Source organism: Elephantulus edwardii, unplaced genomic scaffold (assembly GCF_000299155.1).
Source record: "Elephantulus edwardii isolate Elephantulus edwardi_28Jun2011 unplaced genomic scaffold, EleEdw1.0 scaffold00315, whole genome shotgun sequence".
Classification (NCBI taxonomy): Eukaryota; Metazoa; Chordata; class Mammalia; order Macroscelidea; family Macroscelididae; genus Elephantulus; species Elephantulus edwardii.
The window spans coordinates 861,812-889,745 of record NW_006400065.1 but is presented as its reverse complement, the minus strand read 5'-3'; the positions used below and the strand labels follow the sequence as shown (position 1 = coordinate 889,745).

The 27,934-nt window shown below is 55.2% G+C and overlaps 1 protein-coding gene across 2 annotated transcripts; it reads right to left on the bottom strand.

The window, feature by feature from the left end:
- Positions 1 to 123: 123 nt before the first annotated feature.
- On the bottom strand, positions 124 to 27,728 carry CLASRP (CLK4-associating serine/arginine rich protein). Of its 2 annotated transcripts, XM_006901219.1 has the most exons (21): positions 27,660 to 27,728; positions 26,523 to 26,650; positions 13,779 to 13,876; positions 13,134 to 13,235; positions 12,892 to 12,971; positions 10,817 to 10,901; positions 9,636 to 9,784; positions 8,875 to 8,971; positions 7,955 to 8,033; positions 7,803 to 7,876; positions 6,725 to 6,766; positions 5,644 to 5,859; positions 5,246 to 5,527; positions 4,010 to 4,243; positions 3,697 to 3,736; positions 3,340 to 3,400; positions 3,122 to 3,180; positions 3,005 to 3,051; positions 662 to 744; positions 322 to 346; positions 124 to 166 (listed from the first exon to the last, which is right to left on the bottom strand). In XM_006901219.1, exons 2-21 carry the CDS (start codon positions 26,619 to 26,621, stop codon positions 124 to 126), a joined length of 1,995 nt encoding a protein of 664 aa, XP_006901281.1. In that variant the 5' UTR covers positions 26,622 to 26,650; positions 27,660 to 27,728. The 2 variants fall into 2 exon arrangements, with proteins under 2 accessions (XP_006901281.1, XP_006901282.1); XM_006901220.1 differs by lacking the exons at positions 13,134 to 13,235; positions 27,660 to 27,728 and adding an exon at position 13,710 and having other exon boundaries at positions 12,892 to 12,957; positions 13,850 to 13,876; positions 26,523 to 26,621.
- Between the last annotated feature and the right edge of the window lie 206 nt (positions 27,729 to 27,934).

Genomic DNA, 27,934 nt, shown 5'->3' with positions numbered 1-27,934 from the left:
CCTGACCCGACCACAGATCACGCTCAGACCAGGTGAAGGAAATTAAATAACGTTGTTTTATTCCACCGGAGATTTAAAATCCAAGAGCACTGCAGCTTGAACCCTACCCGCCCCCTCTTCTGCCTAATGGCGGTAATGAGGACTTCGTGAGCGGGACCGTGAACGCCTGGGAAGAGAGAGGACCCGTGAGGATGATCGGGAATGGAGGTGCCAACAAGCCCAGGGAATTAGGGGGCTGCAAGGTTGCTGTGGAGGCTCACTTCTGGCCCTGCCACTGGAGGACAGCGCTGATTTTCTGAAGAGGGTCTCTGGGGAGCTTACCTTCGAGAGGAGCTGTATTCCCGACCTGTGAAGAAAGAAGGGTGAAGATGGTTGGGGTCACTCCCCCCGGGGGGCCATTTTCACTGACAATGGATGGACAGGGCCCGGGGAAGCCGTAGCCTGTCCCTGCCCACACTACCCGGGGAACAGGGAGTGTTCTACACTCTCCTCCACACGAGGAACGGTGCCGCCTGTTGGCACCGCCCTTACAACCCTGCAAAAGCTGTACCTCTAGAAGCTTCCCCGTGTAGATAGTGCACAAGGACATGGAGCCCGACCCCGGTCTGTACTTCTGTCACTTTCCTAGCAGGGGGAACCCCCAGGACTGGAGGATACTCACTGTAGCGAGGGGAGGGTGAGCGGCTCTGCCGGCTGTACTGCCGCTCCCACTCTTCTCTCTCCTTCTCTCTGCGCTCCCGCTCCCTACAGGGGGGGTGAGGTGGTAAGGAGGGGTGCAGCTGGGGTAGGGGAACAGTAACCCAAGGAAGATGAAGGCCTTGTTTGGTAATGAGCCACTTGGGGGGGGTGGTTGGCAGTTGGTAACTGGCACAGGGCCTTGTGCACCAAGTTTCCAAGTGACCCAAGTCGGAACCAAAAGGCACATGGAGGGGATGCTGCCTCAATAGCCCAGAAGTGGCAGCGGACCCCTCCCCGAGTGAGTGCTGCTCAGACACGGCCCGTCACTGTGGGTGGCAGTGCCAACACGTGACCAGCAGCCAGGCCAAGTAACCACAAACCCAAGTCCCTGACCACTCTGCTCCCCGACCTCAGCCTCGGATGGCTGCACACAGCAGATGACAGTGGAGATGATTAAGAATGAGGACTGTGAATACCAGAGGCGCACGTTTCGAATCCACCAGATGCTCTGCCGAGGAAGGAGGGACAATCTCCTCCTGTACCAGTCAGATCTGATTTGACGGTACACAGACACACAAAATAATAATAATAAAAAAAAAAGAATGAGGACTGTGATTGCTCCTTTGAAACATAGAGAGGCAAGAAATCTTCCTTCATAGGACTAACAATGGACGCCCAGAAGGACGTGCAACCCCCAAAACAGCAGGCAATGATATACATCTGTGGAGAGTGTCACACAGAAAATGAAATAAAATCCAGGGATCCAATCAGATGCCGCGAATGTGGATATAGAATAATGTACAAGAAAAGGACTAAAAGATTGGTGGTTTTTGATGCTCGGTGAAATGTGGATTCAAAGGACTGTCATCACTTGTATTTGCCTGTAATGTTTAGCTTTTGGATACCAAATTTCCATTATGAATCCAACTATCTATCTATGATTTAATTGTACTTGTTTTTATGAAGCATGATGTATTTAGTTGTCTGTTAATACTTTGTGTAAATTAAAAAAAAATACTTTGTGTAAATAAATTCTTGTCCAGTTGAAAAAAAAAAAATGAGGACTGTGTCCAGGCCCCTGTGGACACTCCACTCAGGCCCACCCCTGGAGTGGGGGTCCCATGACTGCGGTCTCAGAGTGGCAACGCCACAGTCAGCTCATGCGAAGACTCGCAGCAAGCAGAGTGTGTGGACCGGGAGCAGATGAAAGACCCCACAGCCACGCTACAGCCACCAGCTGACCCTGTCCTTGACCACACCCGGTGCCAGCCATGGGCCCTGAATGGGTAGGCCTGAAGACTGCAACGTCCTCGTGTACAGAGCAGAAGTGCAGACTGAGAGGGGGAATCCTCGCCCCCCAGGCCACCCGGACAGCTGTGATTAGATTGCTCTGAGGGCAACTCCGTGAGTGAAGAGATGGAGCAGAGGGTGGGCAGGACCAGCCCCAGGCGGCACTGCTGAGGGCACAACGGGAGACACTGCCGGTTATGGGACATGCGTGGTGCTGAGCCATGCATGTGCTATCGAAGCTGGTGGAGGTGAGCGACTAAGGATCTCAGTCTGGGTCTTGGGAGGATGCCACAAGGGGGGACCTCCCCAGGGAGGTGAAAGAGGGACCCAGGTGGGTCCCTGGAGGAGCCTGCGGGGCAAGACAACAGGACGACAGCCTGGTGGCAGCCTCATGGCGGGAGGAACTGGATGGGGCCCAGGCAGCCAGAACTCAATCAGCAATGTTACTATTTCCCAGCCGAGCCACTGACAAGGAAGACACTACAGTTTACAGCTATGCTTTGGGACACAGCAGAACTGCCCCTCAGGGATTCCAAGGCTGCTCACTCTTTGGAAGCAGGCTGCTGCTGCCTCCTGGTGGATCTGAACCACCAACCTCTTGGTGAGCATCCCAACACTTCAACTATTGGGCCACAGGGCTCCATCTGCTAATTATGCTGCTGTCACGTCAAGCCTGACTCTGGGGGTCCACCAAGTGCAGAGTGGAAGTGCGCCACAAGCTTTCTGTGACTGTGACCTTGCAGAAGTAACCACCCGCCCGGACTTCTGGGATGTCCCACAGTGCCTGTGAACTGCCAATCTTCAGGCTTGTTGTCAAACGGTAATAGTATCTGTTTGTGGCACTAAGGGACTCTCAAGTGTGGCAGGGAGGAGGACAACTGGTGGGGAAGAGACAGGAGAGTGGCCGTCACCAAGCAGGGCCCGGAGGCTGGGCTCTGACACACCCACAGAGGGGCAAGATGCCAGCAAGGAGCGGGGCCGTGGGGTACACAGGCAGCCCAAGGGAGGCGACACACGAGGCGTGGGGGCATCTTACTTCATCCGGATCTTGCGGGCCATGGCACGCAGCTCGTCCTCTCGTTCCTGCGGCAGAGATGACAGTGAGGCAATGGCCTGGCGTGCTCCCTGCCCGCTCACATGAGCCACCACGTACCTGCCGCTCATGCTCCTGCTGGATCATCTTCTCCTGGGCCGCCTTCTTATCCGCCTTGACTGTGGGGGAAGGACAGAGCATCAACTGTGCCCTCAGGAGCCCCCACCCCGCTGAGAGGCCTCCCGCTCGAGGGGTGCAGGACACCAGGACGGGTGCTGTACTGCCCCTGGGGGAGGGGAGCTGAGGAGGGGGCGAGGGGTGGGTAGCAAGAGACGTACACTGCCTGTTGAGGGCCTTCTGCATCCTCAGCTTCAATTTCTCCTGTGGCGTCAGCTTGGGCTGGGGAAGAGGAGAAGAGATGGAGGGGGTGGGTGTCCCGGAGTGCCCACAGCCCACCTCAACCAAGAGCTTGGTACTTTTGGGGTCATGGGAGGAGGGGGGCAGGCTTTGCACCCCTGCCACAAGGATGGGACACTTAAAGTCAGGAGAAAGGGGGCAGAGCTCCAGCCCTCTCCACCCGCTGGGGCTCGATCTCTTGGCCCACCCGGGCCCACCCCCTGCCGGCCCACCGGGCCCAGCTCTCGGGCACTGCTGCTGGCGGGAATTAGACGAGCGAGTTCCAAATTCTTACTGACTTTGGCAGCTCCTGTCTCTTTACCAGCGGCAGGCTCGGTCCTGGAGGGGAAGGACAGAGGACATGGTCAGGAGGAGGACAGAGGCCACTCAAACCCTGAGCACTGCCCCAGTGCAGACACAAGGCCAGAGTCCACCAGAGAGTGCCCACCAGAGAGATCTGGTCTCCTGTTAAGTCTCCTCCAAAATAAGGCTGTATCGACAGGACCCCCAGCGCAGGACCCGTGTGCCCTCAGGCCTCCTGGGGCCGGCCAGGCTCCCTTAACCCGAAGGCCTTGTGCTGACCCAGCTGCCTCCCTGGAAACCCATGCTCACTTTTTCAGCTTCTCGCCCACAGCAGGGGATGCTGCTGGCCGGGCCAGCTTCTCCCTCGGGGGCGACGGTGAGTGACTCTGGCTGCGGGTGCGGCTCCGGCTGCGGGAGCGGCTGTGGGTCAGGCTGCGGCTGTGGGATGGGCTGAGGGACCAGCTGCTGCGGCTGTGGCTGCTGCTATGGTGCCGGGGGCCTCGGGCACCCCGCCTGTACCGGTCCCCCGAGCGGGAGCGGCTCCTGGGGCAGGAGAGGGCAGTGAGGCTCAGCTGGAACCCCCTCAAGTTCATTCTTGCTGCTGTCTCACAGGAAGCCCCAAACTAGCTTTCTCAGGTGTCCCCTTGTAGGTACCAATGAACCCTCCTCATGCCTCAGGTGCTCCCAACCTGACTTTACCCCCAAATCAACTCAACCTCGAACTTCTCTGGAAAGTGAACGTGGGGAAAACGAGAGTGGAACCCAGCTGATCTAAGTTCTTATAAAACCAAGCGGTATTGTCAGCACTGGGCAAACACGGCTGTCCTTAAAAACCCAGACTTTGCTCTGGAGCAAGGGGGCGATCAGGCCACGTCAGGCCTGTCAGCTGGGACACATCCACCCTGGTCACCAGGCTGCACCTGGGCCCGGAAAGGCCCGACGGCCCTAGGAGCTGATGCGTGTCCATGTCGTGACACATGGCTAAGAACGGCAAGCGCTCGGCCATTCTGTGAGCATCCCGTGGGTCGCCTTGGCACCCTGGTGACAGGTCAATGCAGCTGGCACCCTTGTCACTGCTGGTAGAGATAGAGAAGGCCCCAGGCTGTGTGCTCCACCTTCTGTCTCAGCCAAGGAGCTTGTGCCTTCCCCATAGGGATCAAGACCACTGAGCCCCTACAAGGCTGAGCTTCCCACCCACGTGCTGAGCGTGGCCAGGCTGCATGGCCGTCCTGCTCTGTCCCCAGGCACACACACAAGGACCACCACAGTCATCCCCCCCTCACTACAAACCACAGGATGACCACCCAGCTCCAGCCCTCAACCCAAGACCTCTGACAGCAGAAGCTAAGTCCCTGGGAACACACAGTTCCCAAGATGAGATGTATGGTTCCACTTGGCCACAGTTCCCTTCAAACTGGAAGCTTCCAAGAGCAGCGGTGGCCGACCCCTGGCCCTCAATTTTTGCCTCCCTGAGCACGGTGACCATGTCCCCTCCTACTCCAGCACCTGATGCCCTATCCACCCCCGCCCACTCCGCACCCCTACCTGCTTCTGCGCCGAGGTCCGTAGCCTCCACGCCGGGCAGGTGAGCGGGAGTAGCGGTGTCCATCCCGGGAGCCCCCGCCCGAGTGGCGCCGGCCACGGCTGCGGGAGCGTGAGTAGCGCCGAGAGCGGGAGCGGGAGCGGGACCAGGAGCGTGACCGGGAGCGGGCATGGCGGCCCGAGCGGTAGTAGCCCCCGCGGCGGGAACGGGAGCTGGAGCGGGAACTGGAGCGAGAGCTGGAGGTCCTCGAGGCAGAGGAGGAGGAGGAGGAAGAGGAGCGGCGGCTGCAGGTGGGGCACGGAAGGACAGTCAGCCAGGGCCCGGGGCCGAAGCCCCCCTCTACCCAGAGGAACCCCCACGGTGGCTGGGGTGTATGGCGGGCAGCGTGAGCGTTACCGACCGGGCGCTGGCATTACGTCCCGGTGCGGGGCCGCCGGGCTGGGGGGGTGCTGGGGGCTTCCCTGCAGCGGTCCCTGATGCTGCAGCTGCTGCTGCAGCAGCGGCCGCCTCCTCATCACTGCCCCCAAAGCTGGTGATGAAGGTGATCTTCTCCTCACGGCCTGGAGTCGGGGAGCGGGAGCGGGAGCGGGACTCGGAGCTGGACTCTGAGGGCGACCTACAGAGCAAGGGGGACTCACTCAGCGCGCGGCCCACCACTCACCCCAAAACCAGCCACACTGCGGGGCCGCAGACCCAGAGGACGGTGAACTGTCCCAGAGGGTCTTCTGAGTCCACACGCTTTACAGAAACACACTAACAGGTGGTTCTCCCTTGGAGTTGCTGCTGAGTCTGAACTGCCAACCTTTGGGTGAGCAGACGATCACTCTAACTATTGCCCCGCATGACCAGACTCTGATGGAATCTTCCTCACAGCTCTCATCTACACCTGACATTATCCTTCAGAGTTCACATGCTCTAAGTCAAGTCTCCACACAACAGCCCATGAGGCAAGGACCACCTGACCCCAAGTCTGAAAAGAGAATTGGGGTTCCCAGGGCTGTGGGGTCAGATTGAGGTCTGTCCTTCCTCGCCACTCCCACTGGCCCCCTCCACACCCAGGAGGCAATTCCAGGCTCTTATTCCACACTGGTCACTTCCGAGAATCTTCAGGGGATAGTGGGTTTCGAAGTTATAACCACCTGCCTCATCTAAACATTTACCCCACAAGACTACATAACTCTATTTAAAATCAGGAGAATAAGATAACAAAAATCAAAGTTCATGGTGTTTTGGTTTTTTTTCTCTTTCTCTTTTTTAAAAAACCCAACACACAAACAGAAGAGCAAACCAGCAGACCATGGGAAAACAAGGGACCATTATGGAAACAGAAATGCAACTCAGACCCCAAACTGGCAGCCAGTGCTGGAAGACCCCAGCACACAGCCTGGTCTGCAAGCCTGGGCCGGTCCTCTGTGCCCTGCGCCTTCACCTCACCTACAGCCCCAGGCCCCATACCTCCCTGGGGGCCCCCCAGGACTCACCGCTTATAGGGGTCGTAGGTGGGGCTGTCTCGGCGGGCATAGCTATGGAGAGAACGATGGGGGATAAGCGTGACGCTGGAGCAGGGAATTGAGTTCTGTTCCCTGCCTGGAGGCTGAGGCCGGGCACTGGACGCAGCCAAGGTGACTGTGTCCTTGCACCCGTCTTACCTTCCTCAGATCTGTCCGGAGCCCAAACCCTGGCCCCACCCTCCAAACAGCCCTGGCTCTGAGTCCTACATGGCCCCTGACCTCAGACCAAAAGCACTGCTGCTCCCTCCCCATGACCCCGACTACAGGCATCAGGATGGTGGCTTCGTAACAGGGACACTTAAACCAGAACAGCTACGCTGCTTTAATGCTTCCTAAGTACCAAGTCCAGAGTGCTTCCTACTTCCTGGTAACTGTGAATATCTGCACTTAACATCTGAGAAAGCCAGGGCCCAGAGACATTGAGTCAGCCACCTGGGGTCACATAGCTCAGAGCTGAAGGCGTGAATGCTAATCTAGGCATCAGCCATGCACCTCTACATCACATCTGAGATGAGATCAGGACAGATTGATTACTGCTGCATTTTAAGGACTATTTGCACACCCTTCACCAAACCCCATACCCACAGCGACAGCACTGGGGCCTCACAGCTACCCTCGGTGGCCTTTCTGAAGAGGAAGAGTGTGTGCAAGCCCCGGGCACAGAAGGCTGAGTCTATGGGCAGGCTCTCCACCAGCCACACTGCCTCACCCACACCTGCCCCAACACCTCCAGGTGGACACCCTGGCAGGTCACAGTGCCCTGATCCCCTGAGGGAGAACTGAAGCTGCAGCTCCATGCCACCTGCTGCTTCTCCACTGGCTCCGGGGGTACGCAGAGGGCCCACACCTCCCTCAAGGACATTCCTACCACTAAAGCTCTGCTGGGGCATCCACTGCCTTATCCTGAGCGCTCTCTCCTTGTGTTCCAATCCTACCTCCAAAGCCTCTGCAGCCCTACGCCCCTGCCCGAACCCCAAGCTCCTCAGAGCCCCCCAGAAATGCCACCTACAGGCACAAAGTGCCACCTGCAGGCACAGGGGAGTCCTACCTGGGTGGGCTGATCTTGCGGCCCCTTAGCCGCTTCTCCCGGAACTCCCTCCTCTGGCGTCGGGATCGACGGCCCTGGGCGGGGAACATCAAGGATATGAGGGCACAGTCCCCCAGACACCCCATTCCCCCGTCTGCAGGCCCCACACTCACCGAGTACATGGCCTTCTCCTCCTCCAGGGCCTTGGCATGCTTGATGGCCTCTGCCTCCTCCTTGTCTTTCCGCAGCATCCTGGGAAGGGGGTGGGGGTCACAGTGGACAGGTCACAGGGTGCGAGGCGCCATGGGGGATATAGCGGGGTGAGGGCGATCATCTGGAGTCTCCTGTTCTCAGGAATGGTGTGTTAAGCACCTGCTGTGTATCAGGTGCTGCTTTAGGAGTGGGGAGCTCAGCACTGAAACACACACACGCTTCCGTCCCCACAGCGTCCACTCCAGAGGGGACAGGAGGAAATAAGAGTAACCAGACACCTGGTCTGTCAGCCAGTAGGGAAGCACAAGAGGTGCACAGGGGTCGCAGTTCAGACACGGTGGCGACGGGGAAAGTGACATGTGAAGAGAGACCAGTACAGAGAACAGGTGGACAGCCAGCAGACAGAGGCTCTCAGGGAAGCAGAGACGGGCTGAGGGCACCAGGGGAGCAAAGAAGCTATAGAGGGTGGGCTGGGGGACAGAGCGAGAGGAGCATGGTCGGAAGGGAGAGCGATGGGCCAGCCAGGGACTGGGGGCCGAGGCAAGGGGGGCCTGGGTGCGCTCTGCACACTGGTTCTGACTCACTGCTGTTAGCAGGGACATTCTGGGAGATCTTGTGAATGAAGGCCCAGGGCCAGGAGGTCAAGGGAGAGGCCGAGTGCACGAGCAGATGAGCTCACCACTAGGGGGTGCTGCCCACCAGGCAACCCTGGGTAGTGGTGGGCAGACTCTGGGTCCTCCCTGATGGTAGAGCCTGCCTGGGTGTGGGGTCGAGGGCACAGGACTCGAATGTGAGTGCTCAGGGATCAGGCAGTAGGAAAAGACCCAAGCAAGGCTCATAAGGGCAGAGAGGGAGAAGCCGGCAGCCAGCAGGTACGCACCTGACAAAGTCGCCGTCCGCCATGCCATAGGTTGTGGCCTGCTTGTTGAGATCGGCCACCTGCTCCTGGTTCAGCTCATCCACATCCACCTCCACGTCTGCATCAAGAGAAGGGCTGTCAGGGGCAGAGGCTCGCTGCAGGGAAGGGAGAGGGGACTGAGGGCACCCACCAGCCTCGAGGTCTCCTCAAGGAAGGACTAGCCAGGCCTGCCCTGGACAGTGAGGAGGGGTGAGGACTGGAGCTATGGCTGGTGGGGGGGATGAGGAGCTGGATGGAGGGGTGAATGTGTGGCTAGGGACTGGGGGCCGAAGACTGGAATGGGTGTGGCAGGGCCTGGGAGGACGCACAGAGGCAGCAGGAGGGACAGAGGGCAAGCAAGCAGGGGAGGGCGGTGGGGGTAGAAGAAGGCAGGCTGGAGACAGAGGGCGGGGCAGGGTGGCAGGGTGGTAGAGCGGGGTGGGCCAGGGCTCCAGGTTAGAAACACAAATGGGGGTCACTTGTTCTCCAGGTGAGAGAATGCAGGGGCAGACAGAGCCGGCCCAAGCAGAGGACAAGAGCCTGGAACTTGACGGGAAACATCAGAAAATGCAAACTGAGGAAGAGCCTCAGGGTGGGAGGTGGAAAGGAGAGCAGCAGGGGATGAGAGGCTGGCCCGCCCTGGGAGGGAGAGGGGGCTCAGAACCAGGGCACCCCACACGGGTGAGGGACGAGACAACGATGCCCAGGGACTGGGGGTGGGGAGGGCAGCGAGGGGACCCCACCGATGTCGGGGATGACCTCATCTTCGTCCGAGTTGCTCTCCTCCTCTGCTGGTGACTCCTCCTCCTCTGGCTTCTCAGCTGCCTTCTCTACCTCGGCCACCGTGCTGTCCTCGTAGGTGTAGCCAATGGACGCCTTCTTCTCTGCGAGCCTGGGACAGGGAGCACATCAGAGGCGCAAGCCCGCGGACACAAGCCCCAAGCAGGACGCAGCCGGGGGACCAGCCGTGCCCCACGCTCTCCACGCAGCCTCCAGGCCTGTGCGCACACGCTCCTCTCATCTGGAACTCTGCTCCACACCAGCTCCCCTTCACCCATCAAGTTCCAGCTCCAGAAGCACGCTGACCCCTCTTCAGGGCAAGTCGAGCAATACCTGGAGCCACTAATCTACAGGTGAGGTCTCACTCCCACTGGACAGGGTTCCATGAGGGCAGGACACAGACCCCAGTATTGCTCAGAGTAGAGCAAGTTATCTATAAGCTGGCTCAGTCCACAACCCGGAGGCTTCCCCAGTGGTGACCTTATCCTGGAAGCTGAAAAGCACCACCAAGTCAGGTCACATGAACCACTATCTTCTGATGGAGGGAAGCAAAAAGGGCCTCTGATCACCCTGAAGTCCCAGGAGTGCAGGGACGGACCTACTGGTCTCTGGTTCCAGGCTCTGTGACTCTCAGTGGCCAAAGGAAATGAACCTCATGGAGGGAAGACAGGGGGCAAAGGAAGCGGACACGGAGCTCACACGGACCAGGGCACAGAGGCCAGGCAGCCCCACTGGGCGCGCACCAGTGATTCCCTCCTGCTGCTGTAGAGAATAGCTCAGGGATCAGGCCCTCCAGGGAAGGCCTCTTAACAGTGACAGGAGTTACTATAAGCCTCGGGCCAGGATGTGCTCCAGACATATTCAATCTCTAGCGACCCTCATTGGAGCAGGCATGGAGGTGCCTGTGATCCATCTTACAACTGAGGACAGTGAGGCTTGGAGAATAAAGATGCACTCGGGACCCGAGTCACAGTGCAAACCAAGGGCCATCGCGGAACCTCACCTCCCAGCACACTATAAGCTGAAAAGCACCAAGAAGCTGCTTCCTCCTCCAACATTTCTTAACTTAATTGAGCACCTGCTCAATTACTACTGTGTACCAACACCGCCCCCTGCTCCCCGCTGCCTCCCGCCCCCCACTCACTTCTTCTTCTCGTCCTCACTGGGTCTCTGGAGGCCTCCATATAACTCATCGATGTAGATCTGGTACAAACACTGCTCTTCGGAGACTATGGCAAGCAAAACACGAGGGTCAGACTGGGCTGGGCCGGGAGGAGCATGGGGGGCAGGGAGGCCTGAGAAGCAGTGGAGGGGAGCAGTGCAGGTGCAACCTGAGTGCAGCTGGGAACCGTCACAGAGTCCAGAGAATGACATCCTGTGCCTACAGGACAGAGGCACCGGAGAAGTGTCTGCTGGGCCACTGACTCACAAGTGACAGCCTCCTGGTTGTCACTTCCTTTTTGAAATAAATATGCTAGTTTTGCTTTTATTGAAAACATACATAGCAGATAAAAAACTCCTTTCTAGCATGTCAGTCCCAACACAGAGGCCCCACCGGCCAGAACAGAACCGCCAACCTTGGGCTTCCAAGGCAGTCTTTGTAGGAGCAGACTGCCTGTCTTTCTCCCTTCTCCCTCTGAGCGTTCAGTGGGTTTGAACCACAGACTTCATGGTCAGTAGACGCGCCCTGAACCACTGCACACCGCCTTGTGCACAGCACACACACTTTCCTTGGTCCCTATGTGAATCACTTAGTGGTCCAGTACAGCCCTTCTCTCCCGTTCCGAGCTATTTCTCCGCCTTTGCACACACTCACTGAGCCACACACAGAGCCGCCCGTGGAGCCCCTTACACCTGCTGTTGTCAACCAGAGCCCACAGAGCGGGCTCCCTTCTACAAGAGCATGAGGCTCTAGGCAAATGGCTTTTTGGTCCTAATTAAGATAAACCACTAGTGATTTTAGAACACTCCGCAGTGGTGTCTGGGTGCCAGTCTGGCCTCCTGGCAGAGGGGGCAGCTCTTTGTGAAGGTGACTAGACACCACTTCCTCCTCCATCCCTGACTCTCCTTCCTTGGTTGCACCAGGTGAAGAGAACATTTGCTGTGTTGTCCACTTTCTCTTCTGTGAAATGGGAAGAGTTCTGAATATCTGTCTCTAGGCCTAAAGAGCTAAGGGGTGTCACCATGTCAGGAGGGTCATGCCCTCTCCTGTCCCCTATTCATTGACCCTGTGCTTGGTCAGGGATTTCTGTCTTCCTTTTCTCAGAGAACAGCTTTGGTTTGTCATTTCCCGTCTGCTTCTGGAGCCGTGACCAACCCTCTCCCTGACTAGATGCCAAGTTCCAGAACACCTCTGGACATGCTACAGGTGCTCGATAAATTGGGGGAACAAATGAATACAAAGCCAGAGAGGCTCGTGTTCCAGCACCAAGGACTTGTGGGGTCTGGGTAATGGCAAAAACCGGAGCAATTTCCCCAATTATAAGGGCTCACTTAGAGGGAATTTCAGGAAACAGATCCTGAAAGATGCAGGGTCTTCTAAATGAGGAAATGTGGGATAAGCGGGTGGGCCCATCTGGAGGGGAGACTGCTTTCTGTACATGCTGGAGACAAGGGGACAGACAACAGAGCCTGCGGCTGCCCCCTTGGCCACACCATCTTCTCACTTGTGAAATGACAGGAGGGGTGACAGTGGGCTGGGTGAAAAATACTAGACAAAGAGAAACAGCCTCTTGAGTGTTGACATCCTGTGATCCATGCAGACAGAGAAAATCCTTGTGGAGGGGAAACCAGTGTGCTCCTGCGTCTTTAGAGAAAAGATCGCGAAGGCAGAGGGCACGGAGCCAGAAAGCCTCTTGTTGTTGATCCCATGTGTCACACAGAACTGCTTTCTTGGCTACCATCGTTAAGAAAGCAGAGTGCCAGGCCTTTCTCCCGTGGGACTGTGGGGTGTGCCTGTACTGTCAACCCCTTGGACAGTAGTCAAAGGTAAATGATCTATGCCCCTGGGATGTACTGACTGTGAAGGGCCACCTGATCTAGCAGATGTCTCCAGAGACCAGCCCCGCCAACAGGGAGACAGACAGAGGGTGCCCATGACAGGGCTGGGACCAGGGCCACTATACCCCTTAGAAGAGTCTGCATGGATAAAGCCGTCTCCCCAAATCTGTCTAATCCTGTGTTTTCTGGGGATACCCCTTCCAGCCCCTCATCACTCACTGCCAGCGAAGTCATTCTGCACCAGCCCACGGTAGCGTTCGTAGTTACATTTCCGCTCATCCGATTCTTGTTCTGGGGAGCTTTTAGGGGTTAAGATCATGAAATTAGAGGGAGGAAGAAGGCCCCACCAACCCAGGCCCAGAAGGGAGTAGGGGCTTGTTCAGGTTTCTGGGGGGTTGGGGTCCTCCCACCTCACATCTTCCCAGGAAGGTGAAAGGTGACAAGCCAGGAAGGCAGCTTACATGGTGGTGAGCAGTGGAGGGGTATAGTCGGGGATGTAGTCCAGGTGGGCACGGACGTCAAAGCGGTCGATCATGTTGTTGGTGTCCCCTTGCCAAGGCATCCTGGGGAGGCAGGCAGAGGAATGAGATTATTTGGGGTCCTCAAACCCCTTAGATACAATGCAGTTGTTCCCATCACCTCAAATGTTCACTCGTTCCAGGGCCCTTGTCCTCAGCCTGTGGCCAGTCCTTTATGCCATAGTCCCCCTGAACCCACGTTCAAGCTGCTGTCACTTGAAGCAGGCCAGCGTTTAGCTGGCCCAGGACACATCAGGGCCTGTTTCTCAGAACCAGCAACAGTGAGAACTTGAACTAAGCCCAGGGACCACATGCTGGGCCCCTCTCACTCAGATGTCTCTGCCAACCTACTCCTTGCTTCTCTGGGCCTCTGGCCCACGCCTCAGCGATACAGGCCTCCAACAGTCCAGGAGGATCATGCCAGGGACTCCTTCCCAAAGCCCAGCTGCTCCCCTTAGCCTCTGCGATGGGCACTATCACACAGGCTTCTTGGGCCAAGTCCCTCAACTGTTCCCAGACCCTCAAGGTCCCCGTTCTAGACGTACAGCCCCCGTCCCCTTCTGCCCCAGCCCTCAGCCACAGTCTCACATATTAACGGGGCTCTCCGCGGCCAGGGCGACTGCAGAATCCAGGTGCACCTTGCAGGCTCGGCCATGCACCTGCAGGAACTGGGCTGGGTCCTTCTTCTGCAGGTACAGAGAGGACAGGGTCACCACATGCAGGCTCCACACCCCATACCCCTTCCAAGCGCAGCAGCAAGGCCGTTGCTTGGAGGAGAATCACCCTGTACACATGGTTCAGAAGGGCTGTGCCGATGGGACCTCTCCACCTCAGAGAACGCGGGAACTGTTTTTTTTCTCCAGTCATGCCAAGAGGCTCTGAATTTGGCCTTAACTTCTACACAACCAGGACCTTACTCCAGGTCACAGTCCTCGCTCCCAACAAGGCCACTCACTGGACCAGTCTATAGCCCCCAGAGTGAGCAGACACGTAAAAGAGGTGCTACGCCCCAAGTAATAGGGGGCCGGTGGGAACCACAACTTTTAGGGAAAGATGGCTACAATCAAAATGACAAACAGGGCCAAGCACAGTCGAGAACGTGTGAGGACTGTTGTTGTTGTTATGTGCCGTCGAATCGAGTCGTTTGCGACTCATAGCGACCCTATGTACAACAGCCCTAAACCGTGCTCTATCCTGTGCCAATCTCATTGCCTCTGACAAACCCATCCTGAGTACCCCAGTCACTGAATCAATCCACCTCATAGAGGGTCTTCCCCTCCTGCGCTGTCTGTACCTCCACTCTACCCAGCATGATGTCCCTCTCTAAAGACCTGTCTCTCCTGGCAACATGTTCAGAGTATGTCAGACGAAGCCCCAGAATCCTTGCCTCCAAGGAGCAGCCTGGGTTAATCCTCTCTACGATGGATCTGTTTGTTTTCTTGGCAGTCCATGGTACATTCAATACTCTTCTCCAGCACCACAGCTCAAAGGTGTCAATTCTCCTTCTATCCTCCCTAGTCATTGTCCAACTCTCTGATGCATAACAAGTGATTGCAAAAACCATGGCCTGCATCAGGCGGACCTTAGTCTCCAGAAAGACACTGTTGCTCTTCAGTATTTTGGAGAGGTCCCTAACCGCAGACTTTCCCATCGCAATACGTTTTTTAATTTCCTGGCTGTTGGTGCCAAGAGTGTTGACCGCAGAGCCGAGCAAACTGAAGCTGTGAACAATCTCAATCTCTTCGTCATCCATCCTGATGCTACCGATTAGTCCAGTGGTGAGAATTTTTGTCTTCTTAACATTGAGCCTAAGTCCATACTGAAGGCTGCAGTCCTTGACGCTCTGCAGTAAGTGCATGAGGTCCTCCTCAGTTTCAGCGAGCAAGGTTGTGTCATCTGCATAACGCAGAATGTTGATAGATCGTCCACCAATCCTAACACCACGCCTCTCCTCATAGAGCCCCGCCTCTCGGATAATCTGCTCTGCATAGAGGTATGGGGACTAAAGAAAGAAAAAAAATAAAAATAAAAAGGACTGAGACCTGTTGCTGACACTGACTTCAGCTCAAAGCAACCCTGCAGGCCTGAGCAACGCCACCTCACAGGGTCCCCAAGGCTGGAAGCTTTAGGAAGGAGACGGCCTCTTCTTTATCCTGTGGTTCGATACAACTGCCAACCCTTTGGTTAGTGCTTAACCACTGTGCCACCAAGGACCCTTCTAAGGAAATTTAGCGCGGCAGAGGTTAACCAGAATTTCCACTCCGTCACTTGCTGCTGGAGAGCCAGTCTCACCAGGGTACCCCTGACCGAGGGTGCAGCGCTCACCTGCTCCCCGGTTTTGACCCGCCAGCCTTTCAGTTAGTAGTCCTGCGCTTGGCCACTCACGTCCACCTGGAATCCCCAAAGTCCCAGGCAGATGTTGTCCTGAGGTGTCGTCAAAAGGGCTCCCCCTCAAGCGACCCCGCGTAAAGCAGACTGAAACTCGGCCCCATCCTCACAGGCTCCACACTGCTGAAGCCCAAGGCTGCAGGCACTGCGCCGGGTCTGTCCACCTCATTAAGCATTCTCCTCTCCTCCTTCAACCCTCCACCTTTGCTAGCATGATGTCCTTCGTGAGAGACTGACCCCTCCAGACAACACGCCCTCAGTGAGATGAAACACCACCGTCTTCACTGCTTTTTGTTTTGTACACAAAGGCAATTTATTAACAGAAAACAGTAACTTGAGGAGTCCTGTTCACAGACGGCGCCCTCTGCTTGTGGATGCTGTCGGAAGGGATGGGGTGACATCCTCCATCTGTCCAATCTTCATTCTTGAATGGGCAAGGATTCTGAGGGCAGACTGGGGCCCTGGTCCGGGGTCTTAGCTCGGTCTCCTCCTGTAGCGTGGAGTTTCATGTGGAAAGCAGCGGTGCCCAGCCCCTTGCCCCGCTGTGCCACATCCTGGGCAGCCAACACAGCAGCACATGGTGAGGATTCATCTTGGTCAGCCTTCACCCTCATGCCGCCAGTTACATGGCAGACAGCTTCCTTGCCAGTGACAGGAACAACAGGGGCACTGAAGGATGCAAACACGTGAGGGACACCAATGACATTCTCTCCTCAGCCACCTGAGGCCCAAGGCCGATGACCTGCTCTTCCTTTTCCTTCCCCTTGCGAGGGGCTGCGTCTGTGCATCATCTTCAGACTCCACCGCCGGAAGGAGCACTCTGCCTCCTTCCTTCCAACACAGACTGCATCTCAACTCAGCCACTGCATTACGTACACATCCCAAAGGGAGCTCTGGTGGCCCAGCAGGAAGGAGCTGTTTTGCTAACCCAAAGGCAAACGGTTCTGTGGGAGAAAGATAGGCAATTTCTCCTCCTGTGAATTTACGGCCTCGGAAAACCTGTTGGTCAGCTCTGGGTTGGTTGGGACTCAAGAGCACATTCCAACAACACCCCCACCCCCAAAAGAAGTGAAATCAAATGTTCACGTAAACTTGTGAACACAAGTGTTCAGATCAGGAACTGCTCACAACAATCCAAGGATAAGAACAAGGCAATTCTCACCAGTGTATGGACTGATGAACAAACACACTGTATCCCCACAACATGGTCCTTGTCAGTCAGAAACAGAACCACGGTCGTGCTACAGCAGGGAGGCACCCAGAAAACAGCTGGTCAGTGAGGGCTGCGTGTCCTGAGACTTCTTCTGCCCCACCTCCAACCTGGTATGTCCAGAGCAGGAGAGGTGCACAGAGAGCTGGCTGGTGGTTGCGCAGAACTCAGGGGTGCACATGATGAAGAGAGTGTTGATGGGTCTGGGGGTTCCTTGTGAAGATGTCCTAAAGGTGATCACAGTGCTGGTGGACTCAATCAATGAAAATACTGTTGTTGTTGTTGACCGCCATCGAGTTGAGGACAAATCATAGCGACCGTATGAATAAAAGGCCTGAAGCCTTTCTATAAGCATCGTCGTTTCTCCAGGTTCAGTTTCCAGAGGCATGTGGTTTAGGAAGTGGATGTCATTCTTGCTTCCAAATCTGTCTTAAACTGAGAACTCCACCAAACACTGTCCACCATGGGCAGCCGTTATGGCATCTGACCCCCAATGGCACAGCAAACCCAGATTACCTCAGTACAGCAAACAGACATAAGAGTGCTGTACAACTTAAAAAAATGTTCCTCCAAAATGAAATAACAATAAGATTACAAAATCCTTCATTTAATTCCCCCCCCCCCAGTTCCATGCCTGGTAAATTGTATTCTGAATCTCCTCCTATGCGGTTAGTGTCAGAAAATCCCAACGTGTTCCTGTTTCACACTCAGGTACAGCAGCCGGAGTGGACACTGCAGGGCAGTACTGAAGTATGCTACAGGAGAACTGCAGTCTCCTTCTCCTAACTTCTGGCCGAGCGAGAACACTGAAACTGTTCATTTTAATGGGTACATATTGTAAAGCTGTCTTTAAAAACACAAAAGACACAAGGATGGGAGAGCTCGTCCTGAGTGGGCCCCTGAGCCCTGAATCCCCCACAGGATCACAATTCCAACTTCCTGAAGAGGGTTAAATCCAGTAGTATGTCCCAGGGTGGAGCTTCCAAGAGCGTGTTCCAGAGGGGCTGACGAGGGGTGCAGGAGGGTGCTGTCCACTCCACCCTGTCCCCCTCACCTGGACCTCCCGGGGCTCCTGTCCACTCCACCCCGACCTTGGCCTGTCAGCACGGTCTGCGGCCCTGTCTCCCTCGCCTGGACCACCTGCTGCCACCTCTACAACACCCATCACAGTTGGAAGGACGCTGCTGCTGCAACGCCAGGGGCTGTCCCCTCTGTCAGAGCCCACTCGATGAGTGAAGCTGAAGGACAACTGTCTGCTCTGGTTTGTCCTCATGACCACACCTCACCCCCACCCAAGGCACGCTGGGCTCCAGTGCAGCACCTCTAACTTGCTGTGGAGTCTAGAATATTCCTGCACCTGGCTGCTGCCCTACTCTCACACCTTCTGGAAGCCCAGCTCACAGGGCTCCCTGCTCCCTTTATTCCCTCCGTCTCCTCCGGAGCATCTATCTCCACTGGAAGCTATGCTTTAAAGTCCGCCCCCACACCCTGTTTTCCCTATGGCTGGGTTGGGAACACTGTTTTGCTCACTGCAGTAGCCTGATGTACAGGTCAGCCAGCCAACAGCAGGCGCCCAGAACTGAGGGAGCCCCCCCGGGAGAACCTCAGCCACAAGGGTGGAAGTTCTGCCCTTGCCAGCTCCATGTCCATGGCAGCCCATTCGCAGAGAGCAGGAGGGCCACACGACGTGAGGCGCTGCGAGGAACAGGGCTGCAGTGACCACTGCTCACGTACCGCTCAGACTCCAGGCAGCTGTCACCCTCAGGTCCCACCTGGGGACACAGAGGGAAGACACATGCCAAAGCTCAGGGTGTAGGAAAGGTGACACTGCTGGGATCCAGCAGCCACATTCTGCCTGTCACTCAAAAACCCCCCTCATCGCCATCAAGTTGGGAACTGACTCACAGCTGACACTTCAGGGGGGTTTTGGAGATTACCCATCTTTGTTCTGAGGAGCCATTGGCGGAGTCACTGCCAGAGAGGCGCCACCTTTGGGGTTAAGTGCCACTCCCTCTGTCAGGCCAGCGGTGTTCCCTCCTGGCACGAGCCCTGGGCCCCATCCCAGGCCAGCTCCTCGCACTCCTGAGCCTGTGCTTCAGGCCACACGCCCAGGTCTCACAGCAGCCATGACTCAAAGGTCACTATTTGTCACTAGGACTCTGGCAGATGCAAGGGAAGCAGCTGGCAGTGCTAACCCTGCAGACAGGGAAGCACTGAGGGGCAGCGAGAACCCCAATCCCAGGGTCCAGCTCTGTTGGGCGAGTCTGGCAAAGCCAACGGGCTGGTGCCAGCTGAGGTTTGTTTCCACATGCCCAAAACCAGGGGTCGATGGGAATGGTCTCCACCTTCAGGGTAGCTAGCTGGTAGGAGCACCGTGGGCTACACCCACGCTCTCATTCACACTTCCCAGCACAGGAAAAGCGATGCTGGGGGGCTGATTCTGACTTACGGCAACACCATGTACATCAAAGACAAAATACACTCTAAGGTATGTTCAAAGGCTGATTTTTTAAAAATTGCCAGGCCTTTCTTCTGAGGTACCTCTGGGTAGACTTGAACCATCAACCTTCCAGGTAGCAGTGAACTCCTTAACTGTTTGCCCTACCCAGTGGCTCCCCCAGCACAGGGGAGGAGTTCTTTACTTGCTCCCACGTTAGAGATGAGGAACTGAAGCGCAGAGGTGAGACCCACTTGGCGACGATCATGCCAACAGTAAGGAGAACAAGAATGTGACCACCAACATCAAGGAGATTCTATGCAGGGCAACTCTCTCTCCTCGGGTTCCTGCAGCTGCAAGTCTTCAAAGGAGACTGCCTGGTCTTTCTCTTCTAGAAGGTCGTGGGTTCAAACCACCAACCTTTCAGGTAGCAGCCCAACACTTAACTTACTCTGCCAACTCACTACCATCAAGCTGGAACCGACTGCAGCAGGTTTTCAGACTCTGTAAACTGAACAGACAGAGACTGTCACCCTCTTTCTTCTACAGGGCAGCAGCTGGTGGACTTGAACCAACTGCTCTGGGTCAGCAGGACCAATCTTTAACCACCACAGCTCCCTAATATGCCACTATGACATACGTTATGTTATTTTATTTTATTTTATTATTATTCTGTGTATGTGTACCACCAAATAGGATCTGACTGGTACAGGAGGAGACTGCCCCTCCTTCTCCAGCAGAGCATCTGGTAGATTCAAACCACATATCTCTGGGATTGCAGTGCAGCTTCTTGCCACTAGGCCACCAGAGCTCCCCACTATAGCATATTTTAACATATGGCCTTGAATCCAAACCCTACTTTTTATTTCCATGTAATGTTTACTTTTTTAACTTATTCACTGTTGTATATTTTCCTTCCTTCCTTTCCCTCCTCCAGTGCACTTTGCAGTGCACCTCTTGTTCCAGACTAGTGTCCAAAACTCTTTATAAATTTTTATTTCCATGTGATATTTATATTTTGTAATTCGTTCATTCATTGTGGGACATTTCCCTCCATCCCCCGCTCCCCTAGTCCACATTGCAATGCACCTCTTATTCCAGACTGTTGTCCAAAACCCACCCCTAACCACTGGCCTGTCCTGCCTCTAGGAGTGGATGTGGTCAGAAAAGCTCAAGTCACTCAACTGCTGGTCCATTCATTCAATGAGAGGCACTCAGTGCACGGCAGGGTCTGCGGCAGGGCCACAGCTCACAGTCCAGCGGAGGCAGACCTTCCCCCCCACCACTCCCGGCAGGGGTGAACTAGGAGAGCTCACGGCATGGGGGAGTAGGAGAAAGCTTCTCGAAAGAGGGGCCCACTAAACTGAAGAGTGCTTATTTTTCAACTCCACATCATGGGGGACTTTGTGTCTTTACTCAAACCAAAAGAAAGCTGACAAGGACAAGAGTGACAGCAGAATTGAGTCAGCCAGGCAGTGCGGTGGGGGCGGGGCAAAACAGGAACCAGAAAGCAGCTTTGTGGGGACACACTCATGCACCCGCCACACTCCCCCCAACATCGTCCCTCTGCCTCCTCTCTGCACCCCAGGAAGACAGAGAGAGAACCTCACACGCGGCCCTGCCCCTCCTCAGAGCAGCCACCAGCCAGTGTCCTGCCACCCCCAAAGCCCGGCAGTTCAGATCTCAATGCTGCTCACGTCCCCCAAGGGACAATGGCTGCTTGTACAGCCCTGCACCGCACAGTACCCCTTGGACACTTGTTCTGTGAGCTCCCTGGTCACTGGGGAGAGGACCTCTCGTCAACACTGTCTGGGGTGGGTGGTAGGGAATGAAGCTACAGGGAAAACCTAGGGTCCCAGGCCACCAGAGTGACCCAAATCCAGTCTTTAAAACACCATACACTGACATAGGTACAAAGTCCAGCTTGACTCAGTAACAGGAACTTTATTAACAGGAAGACTGAACAATTACGGAGCAGTAATAAAAAACACTGCCCAATCTCACCAAATCCTTCGGTGAGATCAAACACCACCGCGCTGCTGCCTTGACACGCAGCATCCCTCCACCAGGCTTCTGCGGCTCTAACTCTACAGCAGGAGACCACCCATCTTCCTCCCGTGGAGCACGGGGTGATTTTTTTCCCCGCTGACTTTTTTGATAGCAGCCTAACACGTTACAAACCTGGTCGTGACCAGGGCTCAACCCCAAAGGGAGCCACCTGCATTCTCCGTTTGCGGTTACCACTGCTTGTCACCAATCCCCATCCCCCTTCATCAAGAACTGTTACCACCACCCAGTGCTCCTGAGTCGCCAGCCCACAGTGACCTTACACGCCACAAAACGAGGAGCTGCCAGGCCCGGGTCACCCCCATGACCGCTGCTGTCTCGGGTCCTTCTGCTGCTGTCTCTTGTTCCTCACACCTACCGCCCGCCTCCCTCCCCCTTCTGCTGCACCAAACATGACGTCCCTGACCTGGTCCTTCCTGATGATGCGCCCCAAGCGAATGAGTCAACCTCGTCACCCTTGCTTCTGAGAAGCTGTCCTGCTCCTGAGGACAACTTGTTTGTCCTCCTGGCAGTCCACACACGGCTCAACCACAGTCCGAATGGATCCCGTCTTCTGGCCTGGCACAAGGCGGCCTGAAACACAACCTCTGCCTCTTAGCCTTTAGCTGGATGTGACCAGTAGGCTACTTTCTGATTCTAGGGATGTAAGTGCCAGCGTCACATGAAAGTCTAGAAACCTGCCTTTAATTACAGCTAAGCCCCTCTGGACCTTTTCTTCTGCTTCCCTTCCTGCTGGATGGAATGAAGATAATGACGGCTGGAGTAGGAGCAGCTCTCTTAAGACTCTGAGATAACAAGACTCTTCGAAAGAAAAGCTTGAGGATAGCTGAGCCACAAAGAGCCACAAAGCTGCTTCAGTCTCTGGCTAGAACTGCCTGCCTCTGGGCTTTGACATGAATAAAAAACCAATTTTTCTCTTGTTCAAGCCACCGAGGCTTAACACTTCTGCTACTCACAGTTGATCAGGCTCAGGGAGATAAGCGCCTCCCCCAAGGTCAGGCCATATGCAAGTGGGATGGCCCTAGGACTTGATGCTCTAAGGTAGCAGGCATAAGAGTATCTCGCCTTTTGACTACTACCCTTTGAGGATGTTTATTCCTTTTTCTGAGTCTATTTCTTCAGTCTAAGGCCTGGTTGTATAATATACACAGGGTTTTGAAAGGCCTGGTATCTCAGAAGTGGATGTCTAATCCTTCTTCCTAGTCTGCCTTAATTTGGATGCTTAGCTTTAGAACATTATCTGACAGACAAGCATTTACTGAAAGGCGCAGATGAAAGATACCTCCCCATTACAGAAGCTCATCAACGGATTCCGTTTCAGCCCCCCCCCACCCCCCAGCACATGTGTCTTGTCCCACCCCTTTTCCCGCTCCCCTTCTGCTCCTGCCTACCCTGTCCAGCACCTCCCTCCCTCAGCCAACCCCTGACATAATGGCTTAGGCCTCCCATCACTTCTGAGACGCCTTGCACTGCTGCTGGTCTTTCAGATGATAAAAAGAACCAATGCCTTTGAGTTGTGGTGCTGGAGAAGAGTCCTGAACATACCATGGACCACCAGGAGAATAAACAGATCTACACTAGAGAAGGTGAAACCAGGTGAGGATTTTCTCGCATACTTTGAGTACAGGCCAGCAGGGGACTGGTCCGTGGAGAAGGACATCATGCTTGGAAAGGTGGAGGAACAGCACAGGAGAGGAAGACCTTGGATGCGATGGATTGGCACAGTAACTAGGGTAATGGGGGTAGGTGTGTTGGGTAGACTGACTCAGGACTTGGGGGGGGGGTTGCTAAGAGTTGCAGATGACCTGATGGCACGTAACAACAAGGCCTGGCTGAGGTGGTTATTGGTCAGTGTACTGGATCAGGATGCTGGCACTGCCCTCTTGAACAGGGTGTGACTCTGCGAGCCTTGCCTTGCTCAGGTGTAAAACAGATATGAGAGACCACTTTGCAAGATGGAGTGAAAAGCTCTTGAATACAGCGGCAAGAGGGCTCAGCAGTCAGCAGAGACATGGCCCACCAGCTGTGGCGTCAGAAGCGTCCCATGACCCAGGCTCATCAACACTGCCACTCAGGCCTGACCGAAGGACCAGAGGAACGTAGCACAGTAGCAGGCACTGGGCCTAGACACCAAGGACCTTTCACAAAAGGGAACTACACACTCTTGACCAAGCAGCCCTGGCAGCAACACAGATAAGCACTCAGCTAAGTGAAGGGCTGTCGGTTCAAACCTACCCAGAGGCTTTGCAGTCGAAAAGATTGCCACATTCTCCTGCTGGTGGTTTCTAACCACTGACCTTTTTGTTAGGAGCCGGACATTTAACCACTGAACCACCAATGCTCCTCCTGCAAGGAGAATTAACTCTATGTGGTCAGCACTCTTCTGTCACATCTGCCTAAAGAGTATGTCTTGAGAGAGTGCAGGTAGAGTGCTCCCTGGAAGCAAAGACGATGAAGCTTCTTTGCCTCACACACTCTGGCCATGCCATGTTAGGAGGGGCTACTCCTTGAAGGGACATGACGCTTGGAAAGATGGAGGGCCGGTGAAGGAGAGGAAGACCCTAGACCACATGGACTGACGCAGTGACTGCCACAGTGGGCTCTAGCGTGTCAGGAAGTGTGAGAACGGCACACGATAGGACAAGGTTCAGATCTGTTCACAGGGTCGCTATGGGTCGTATGCAACTTGATGGCACCTAATATCATCATCAACTATCTATCACATGAGGTCACTACAAACGGAACCTAGTGCCAATTCATTCCTAACTAATCACTCTGTGCCTGGACTGCTGCTGGGTGAACCATGACCTGTGAACCACGCAGGTCCAGTCAGAGCTATTCAGACACTACTGACACAGGCTTTCCCTCCAGCCCAGCGGTTCCTGCTGGAGACAGAGGCAGCTGAGACGATGTCTGAGTTTCTCTGCAGAAAGGGGGTCCAGTAGCCTGTTCATGGGTAACTGTGGGAATTCAAGTCCTCTGTCCCTAGAGCCCTCTGCACATAGCTTGGTGCCTGAGGGACATTCATCAACTAGTGCTGCCATTACAAATGCCCCTTGGGCTTCTGAGGTCCCAACTCTTCTCACTATCTCTTAGTTGTTGGAATGGATGGAAAACCTCATAAGCAGTTCCTTACTTCACCTCTACCTAGCATATGAACTTCCGAGTTGTAAAACAGCCCAGTGGTAGATGGAATTTGCTCCAGGACTTAAGAAGCATAAATGACATAGCTGAGCCTCTACATCTTGTGGTTCCTAACCTGTACACTATAATAGACAAAGTGCTAGTCTATAGGCCTTTTATTGTAAGAACCACCTTCCCTCTGTAACTTGATTTGTGCCACTGCTAGAACCTCTACTCGGAATATTATTGCTTGTTAATGTTAGTTAAATTTGTGTCTTCTAGGTTGCAACACCTCCATGATACATCTTCAAGGATATGAACATGTACGGCTAAGCACAATTAATAACAGTGCATCTAAATTCCAAAATCAGTCTCCATAATGGTCTGTGTTTCCTACTGCCAAAGGGGCCCTTTAGAGTAGTGAGAGAAGATCGTCACCCTGAAACCCACAACGTCCCTTTTCAGCAGAAAGTAGCTAAGAGAATACGCCATCCCCTCTTCCTTATGAATCAGGGTGAAGTCTCTCTCAGGGAGGAGTGATAGGGAATGGCAAAGGGCACACTGACAAAGGAGATTAATCAGAACTGGCTTTGACAAGCACTGTGGCAATTGGACAATTAAAAGAGACATTGGGGGGGGGGGGGGGGGAAGAAGAACAAACTGGGGAGGAGAGTAGAGAAAACAGTGCAACAATGAATGAATGAGAACCCAAAATCTCTGTAAATGTTCATTAAAACTAAAAAATCTAATAATAATTTTAAAAAACAACAAATGCCCCTTGGGCTGCAAATGCAAACCAAGCATACCTGATGTCTAATGTCTGATATGAGCGAAACATCGTAAGTCACCAAACAACTTCACACGTGTGTGGAGGTGCCAAGTGTGTTCAAAGGGGGAGGACAGGGATCTGGGGGGTATTGATAGGGCATCTGACTTAAGTCTGGGAAGGAGGAAGACAACTAAGGCTGAGACCTGGCAGCTGAGCAGGAGTTACGTGGGGGTAGCTGGAGAGAACCTGGGTCCATGGAGGAACAGCAGAGAGGCTCAGAATGACAAGCAATGGATGGAGGCAGAGAATCGGAAGGACGATGCTACAGGCAAGGCAAAAGCCAGACTGTGCAAGTCTCACAGGCTGTGTGGTAAGGAGCCTGGGCTTTCTCCTAAATGTGCTAGGGCGCTGTGGAGGAATTCTGAGCAGAGAGAGACAAAGTCAGCTTTGGGCTTTACAGAGTACTCTCTCCATTCAAACGAGGACATGACAAGGAGGATGGGGCGGCGAGGTACCCTTGTAGGAGTACACAGGGATGTCAATCCCAAGCTCCCTCCCCAGACACCACTAACAGAACTGAACACAGAAAGCAAGTGGCATGTGAAGCTGGGGTCACAGGATGAGTAGATATTAAACAGGTCAGGGGGACAGCATGACAGGCACAAAGCCCTGGCGTGACAGGGATGGAATAAAGGCAGGTGGCACTTGCCAAGGACAAAGCTTCAAGGCCAGCAGAGGGTTGACCACAAGCCTTTCAAGCCACAGGGGAGAGTGTGGACTTCTCTAAAACAGCTGAAGCCACAGGATTCTAACAGGAGAGTCTGGTCTGGTTTTGCCGAGTGACTATCCTGGCATTCCTACTGCATGCCAAGTCAAAACTCAGGAATGGCTGAGCGTTCCTAGGCTCTGGAGCAAGAAGCAGAGAGATGATGTATGAGGTGGCCTGTGTGACATCAACTCAGAGTGTCAACCCTTCCTCCCGTCCAGTGACACCAAGCGCCATATACTACACGATGAACTGATCCCTTCAAAGTGTTCACAATGACTAGCAAAAACCACAAGCTGCTGCCTTTGGGTCGCTTCTGAGTCACAGCAAGCTTCCATCAGGGTTTCTCAACTTCTGAGTATCTGAGAGGAGACTGCCCATCTTTCTCCCAAGGAGCACCTGGCGGACCTGAACCACTGAACTTTTGGATGGCAGCCTGATACGTTACACATTACGCCTCCAGAGGTCCCGCAACAATGATTACACTTGAGAACTAATTAGTGAACAGTCTCTTGAGGAAACAGGGTTCCTTCTCGCACCTCCTTACTCTCCTGTTAGAAAGAATTACTCACAATCTTCTCATAGTACTCCCGGCGCCGCTCGGCCCGCTTCTTGTAATCCACCATCATGCCCCGAAGCTTCCGCTCATGCTTTCGAGCCTCGTGCCACATTGTGGCAAGGCCAAGCCCGAGGCCTCAACCTGCAGGAGGAGGGGACAGGCCAGAGGTGTCAGCTGGGCTGCTGACAGAACAGGGACAGGATCAAAGTCACCTAACAAGTCAGTCCCAACAGCTGACCGGGGGACATCACGCCTCTCCATTTCAGGGAGGGGACGAGAGGCTGGGAAAGCACGGGCCAGAGCCACTTGGAAGGCTGAAGGCAGTGGCGAGATCGTTGCCCCGACAACACTGATCCAATTATCTGGGCCACCTGAAAAGCCTTCAGGGGGTTCTGGGCACACGGGAGGGCACCCTGGCAAAGGCGCGTTCTGGTTCCAAGGCACTGGAGTCAGGGATGAAAGGTCTGGGGAGAAGTCAGATGAGTTTGGCCCAGAAACCTGAACCGCAGGGGCTAAAGCACAGAAGAGGGGGACTGCAAGTCTCCCCAGCCCCGCGAGCAGGCATGCGTGGGCTGCGGGAGTATGAAGGCGAAGGCAAGTGGGAGAGGCGGCAATTTTATGGAAACAGATCAATGGTAAGGGGCTGGGCAGCAGACAAGGTGAACGGTGTTGAAAGGGAGAAGACGGGAGTGGGTTTAGAGAAGTCTGCGCAGAGAGACCTAAAAAGGAACGCAAGCTGCAGGCGTCTCCAGGTAAAACGGGGAAGCGCCAGGAGGAGCAGGCCGACGGGAGGGGACGGAGGGAGCCTGGGGAGCAGGGCTTGCAAACAGGGGCGGAACCCGGGGGTAGGGACCCGACAGCGGGCCCGATCGCGGCCGCGGGGTCCCGAGCGGGTTCTTTTCGCAGGGGGCGGGGCCGGGGGCAGAGTCGGGGGTCGAGGGCTGGGCCGGACGCCGCGAGTTCCTATTCCAGACCCGGGCAGGGGCGCGGCCTGCGGCCCGTCAGGCCAGAGCCGTACGAGGCAGGACGTCCCCGGGCCCGGGGCCCAGTGGAGGCGCGCGGCGGTCCGGGGAGAGGCCGCAGCAAGGGCGGAGTCGGGCTGACGTAGCCCCGGAAAGCCCAAGGGCCGGGGTCGGCCGCCTTCACTCACCGGCTCGTCTCTACCTCCCACCTCAGCTAGCGCGCGCGGCCCGCACCGGAAGCGGAATTGGTAGGCCGCGCGGAGAGGGGGAGGGACGGAACGTGTCGACGCGCGCACGCCGACGCAGGGGGCGGGGTCTGAGGGGGCGGGGCCTTTCCTGGGTGAATGGACCAGACACCCGCTGAGCGAGGCTCAGAAACTCGTGTTTATTAAGGAAGACTTGGAACAAACAATTTACACACACACGCTCTACCGTCGTCCCCGCTTTCAAGCTCGTGGCAGGT

What these genes read in the sequence shown, in the direction of transcription:
- CLASRP (XM_006901219.1), bottom strand. Translation starts at nt 26,621, where the DNA reads ATGTGGCACGAGGCTCGAAAGCATGAGCGGAAGCTTCGGGGCATGATG. An exon ending in CGCAAGATCAGCCCACCCAG is followed by an intron (nt 6,767 to 7,802) that starts GTAGGACTCCCC and finishes TTCTCTCCATAG; the next exon opens with CTATGCCCGCCGAGACAGCC. An exon ending in GGACCTCGGCGCAGAAGCAG is followed by an intron (nt 4,244 to 5,245) that starts GTAGGGGTGCGG and finishes CTCCTGCCCCAG; the next exon opens with GAGCCGCTCCCGCTCGGGGG.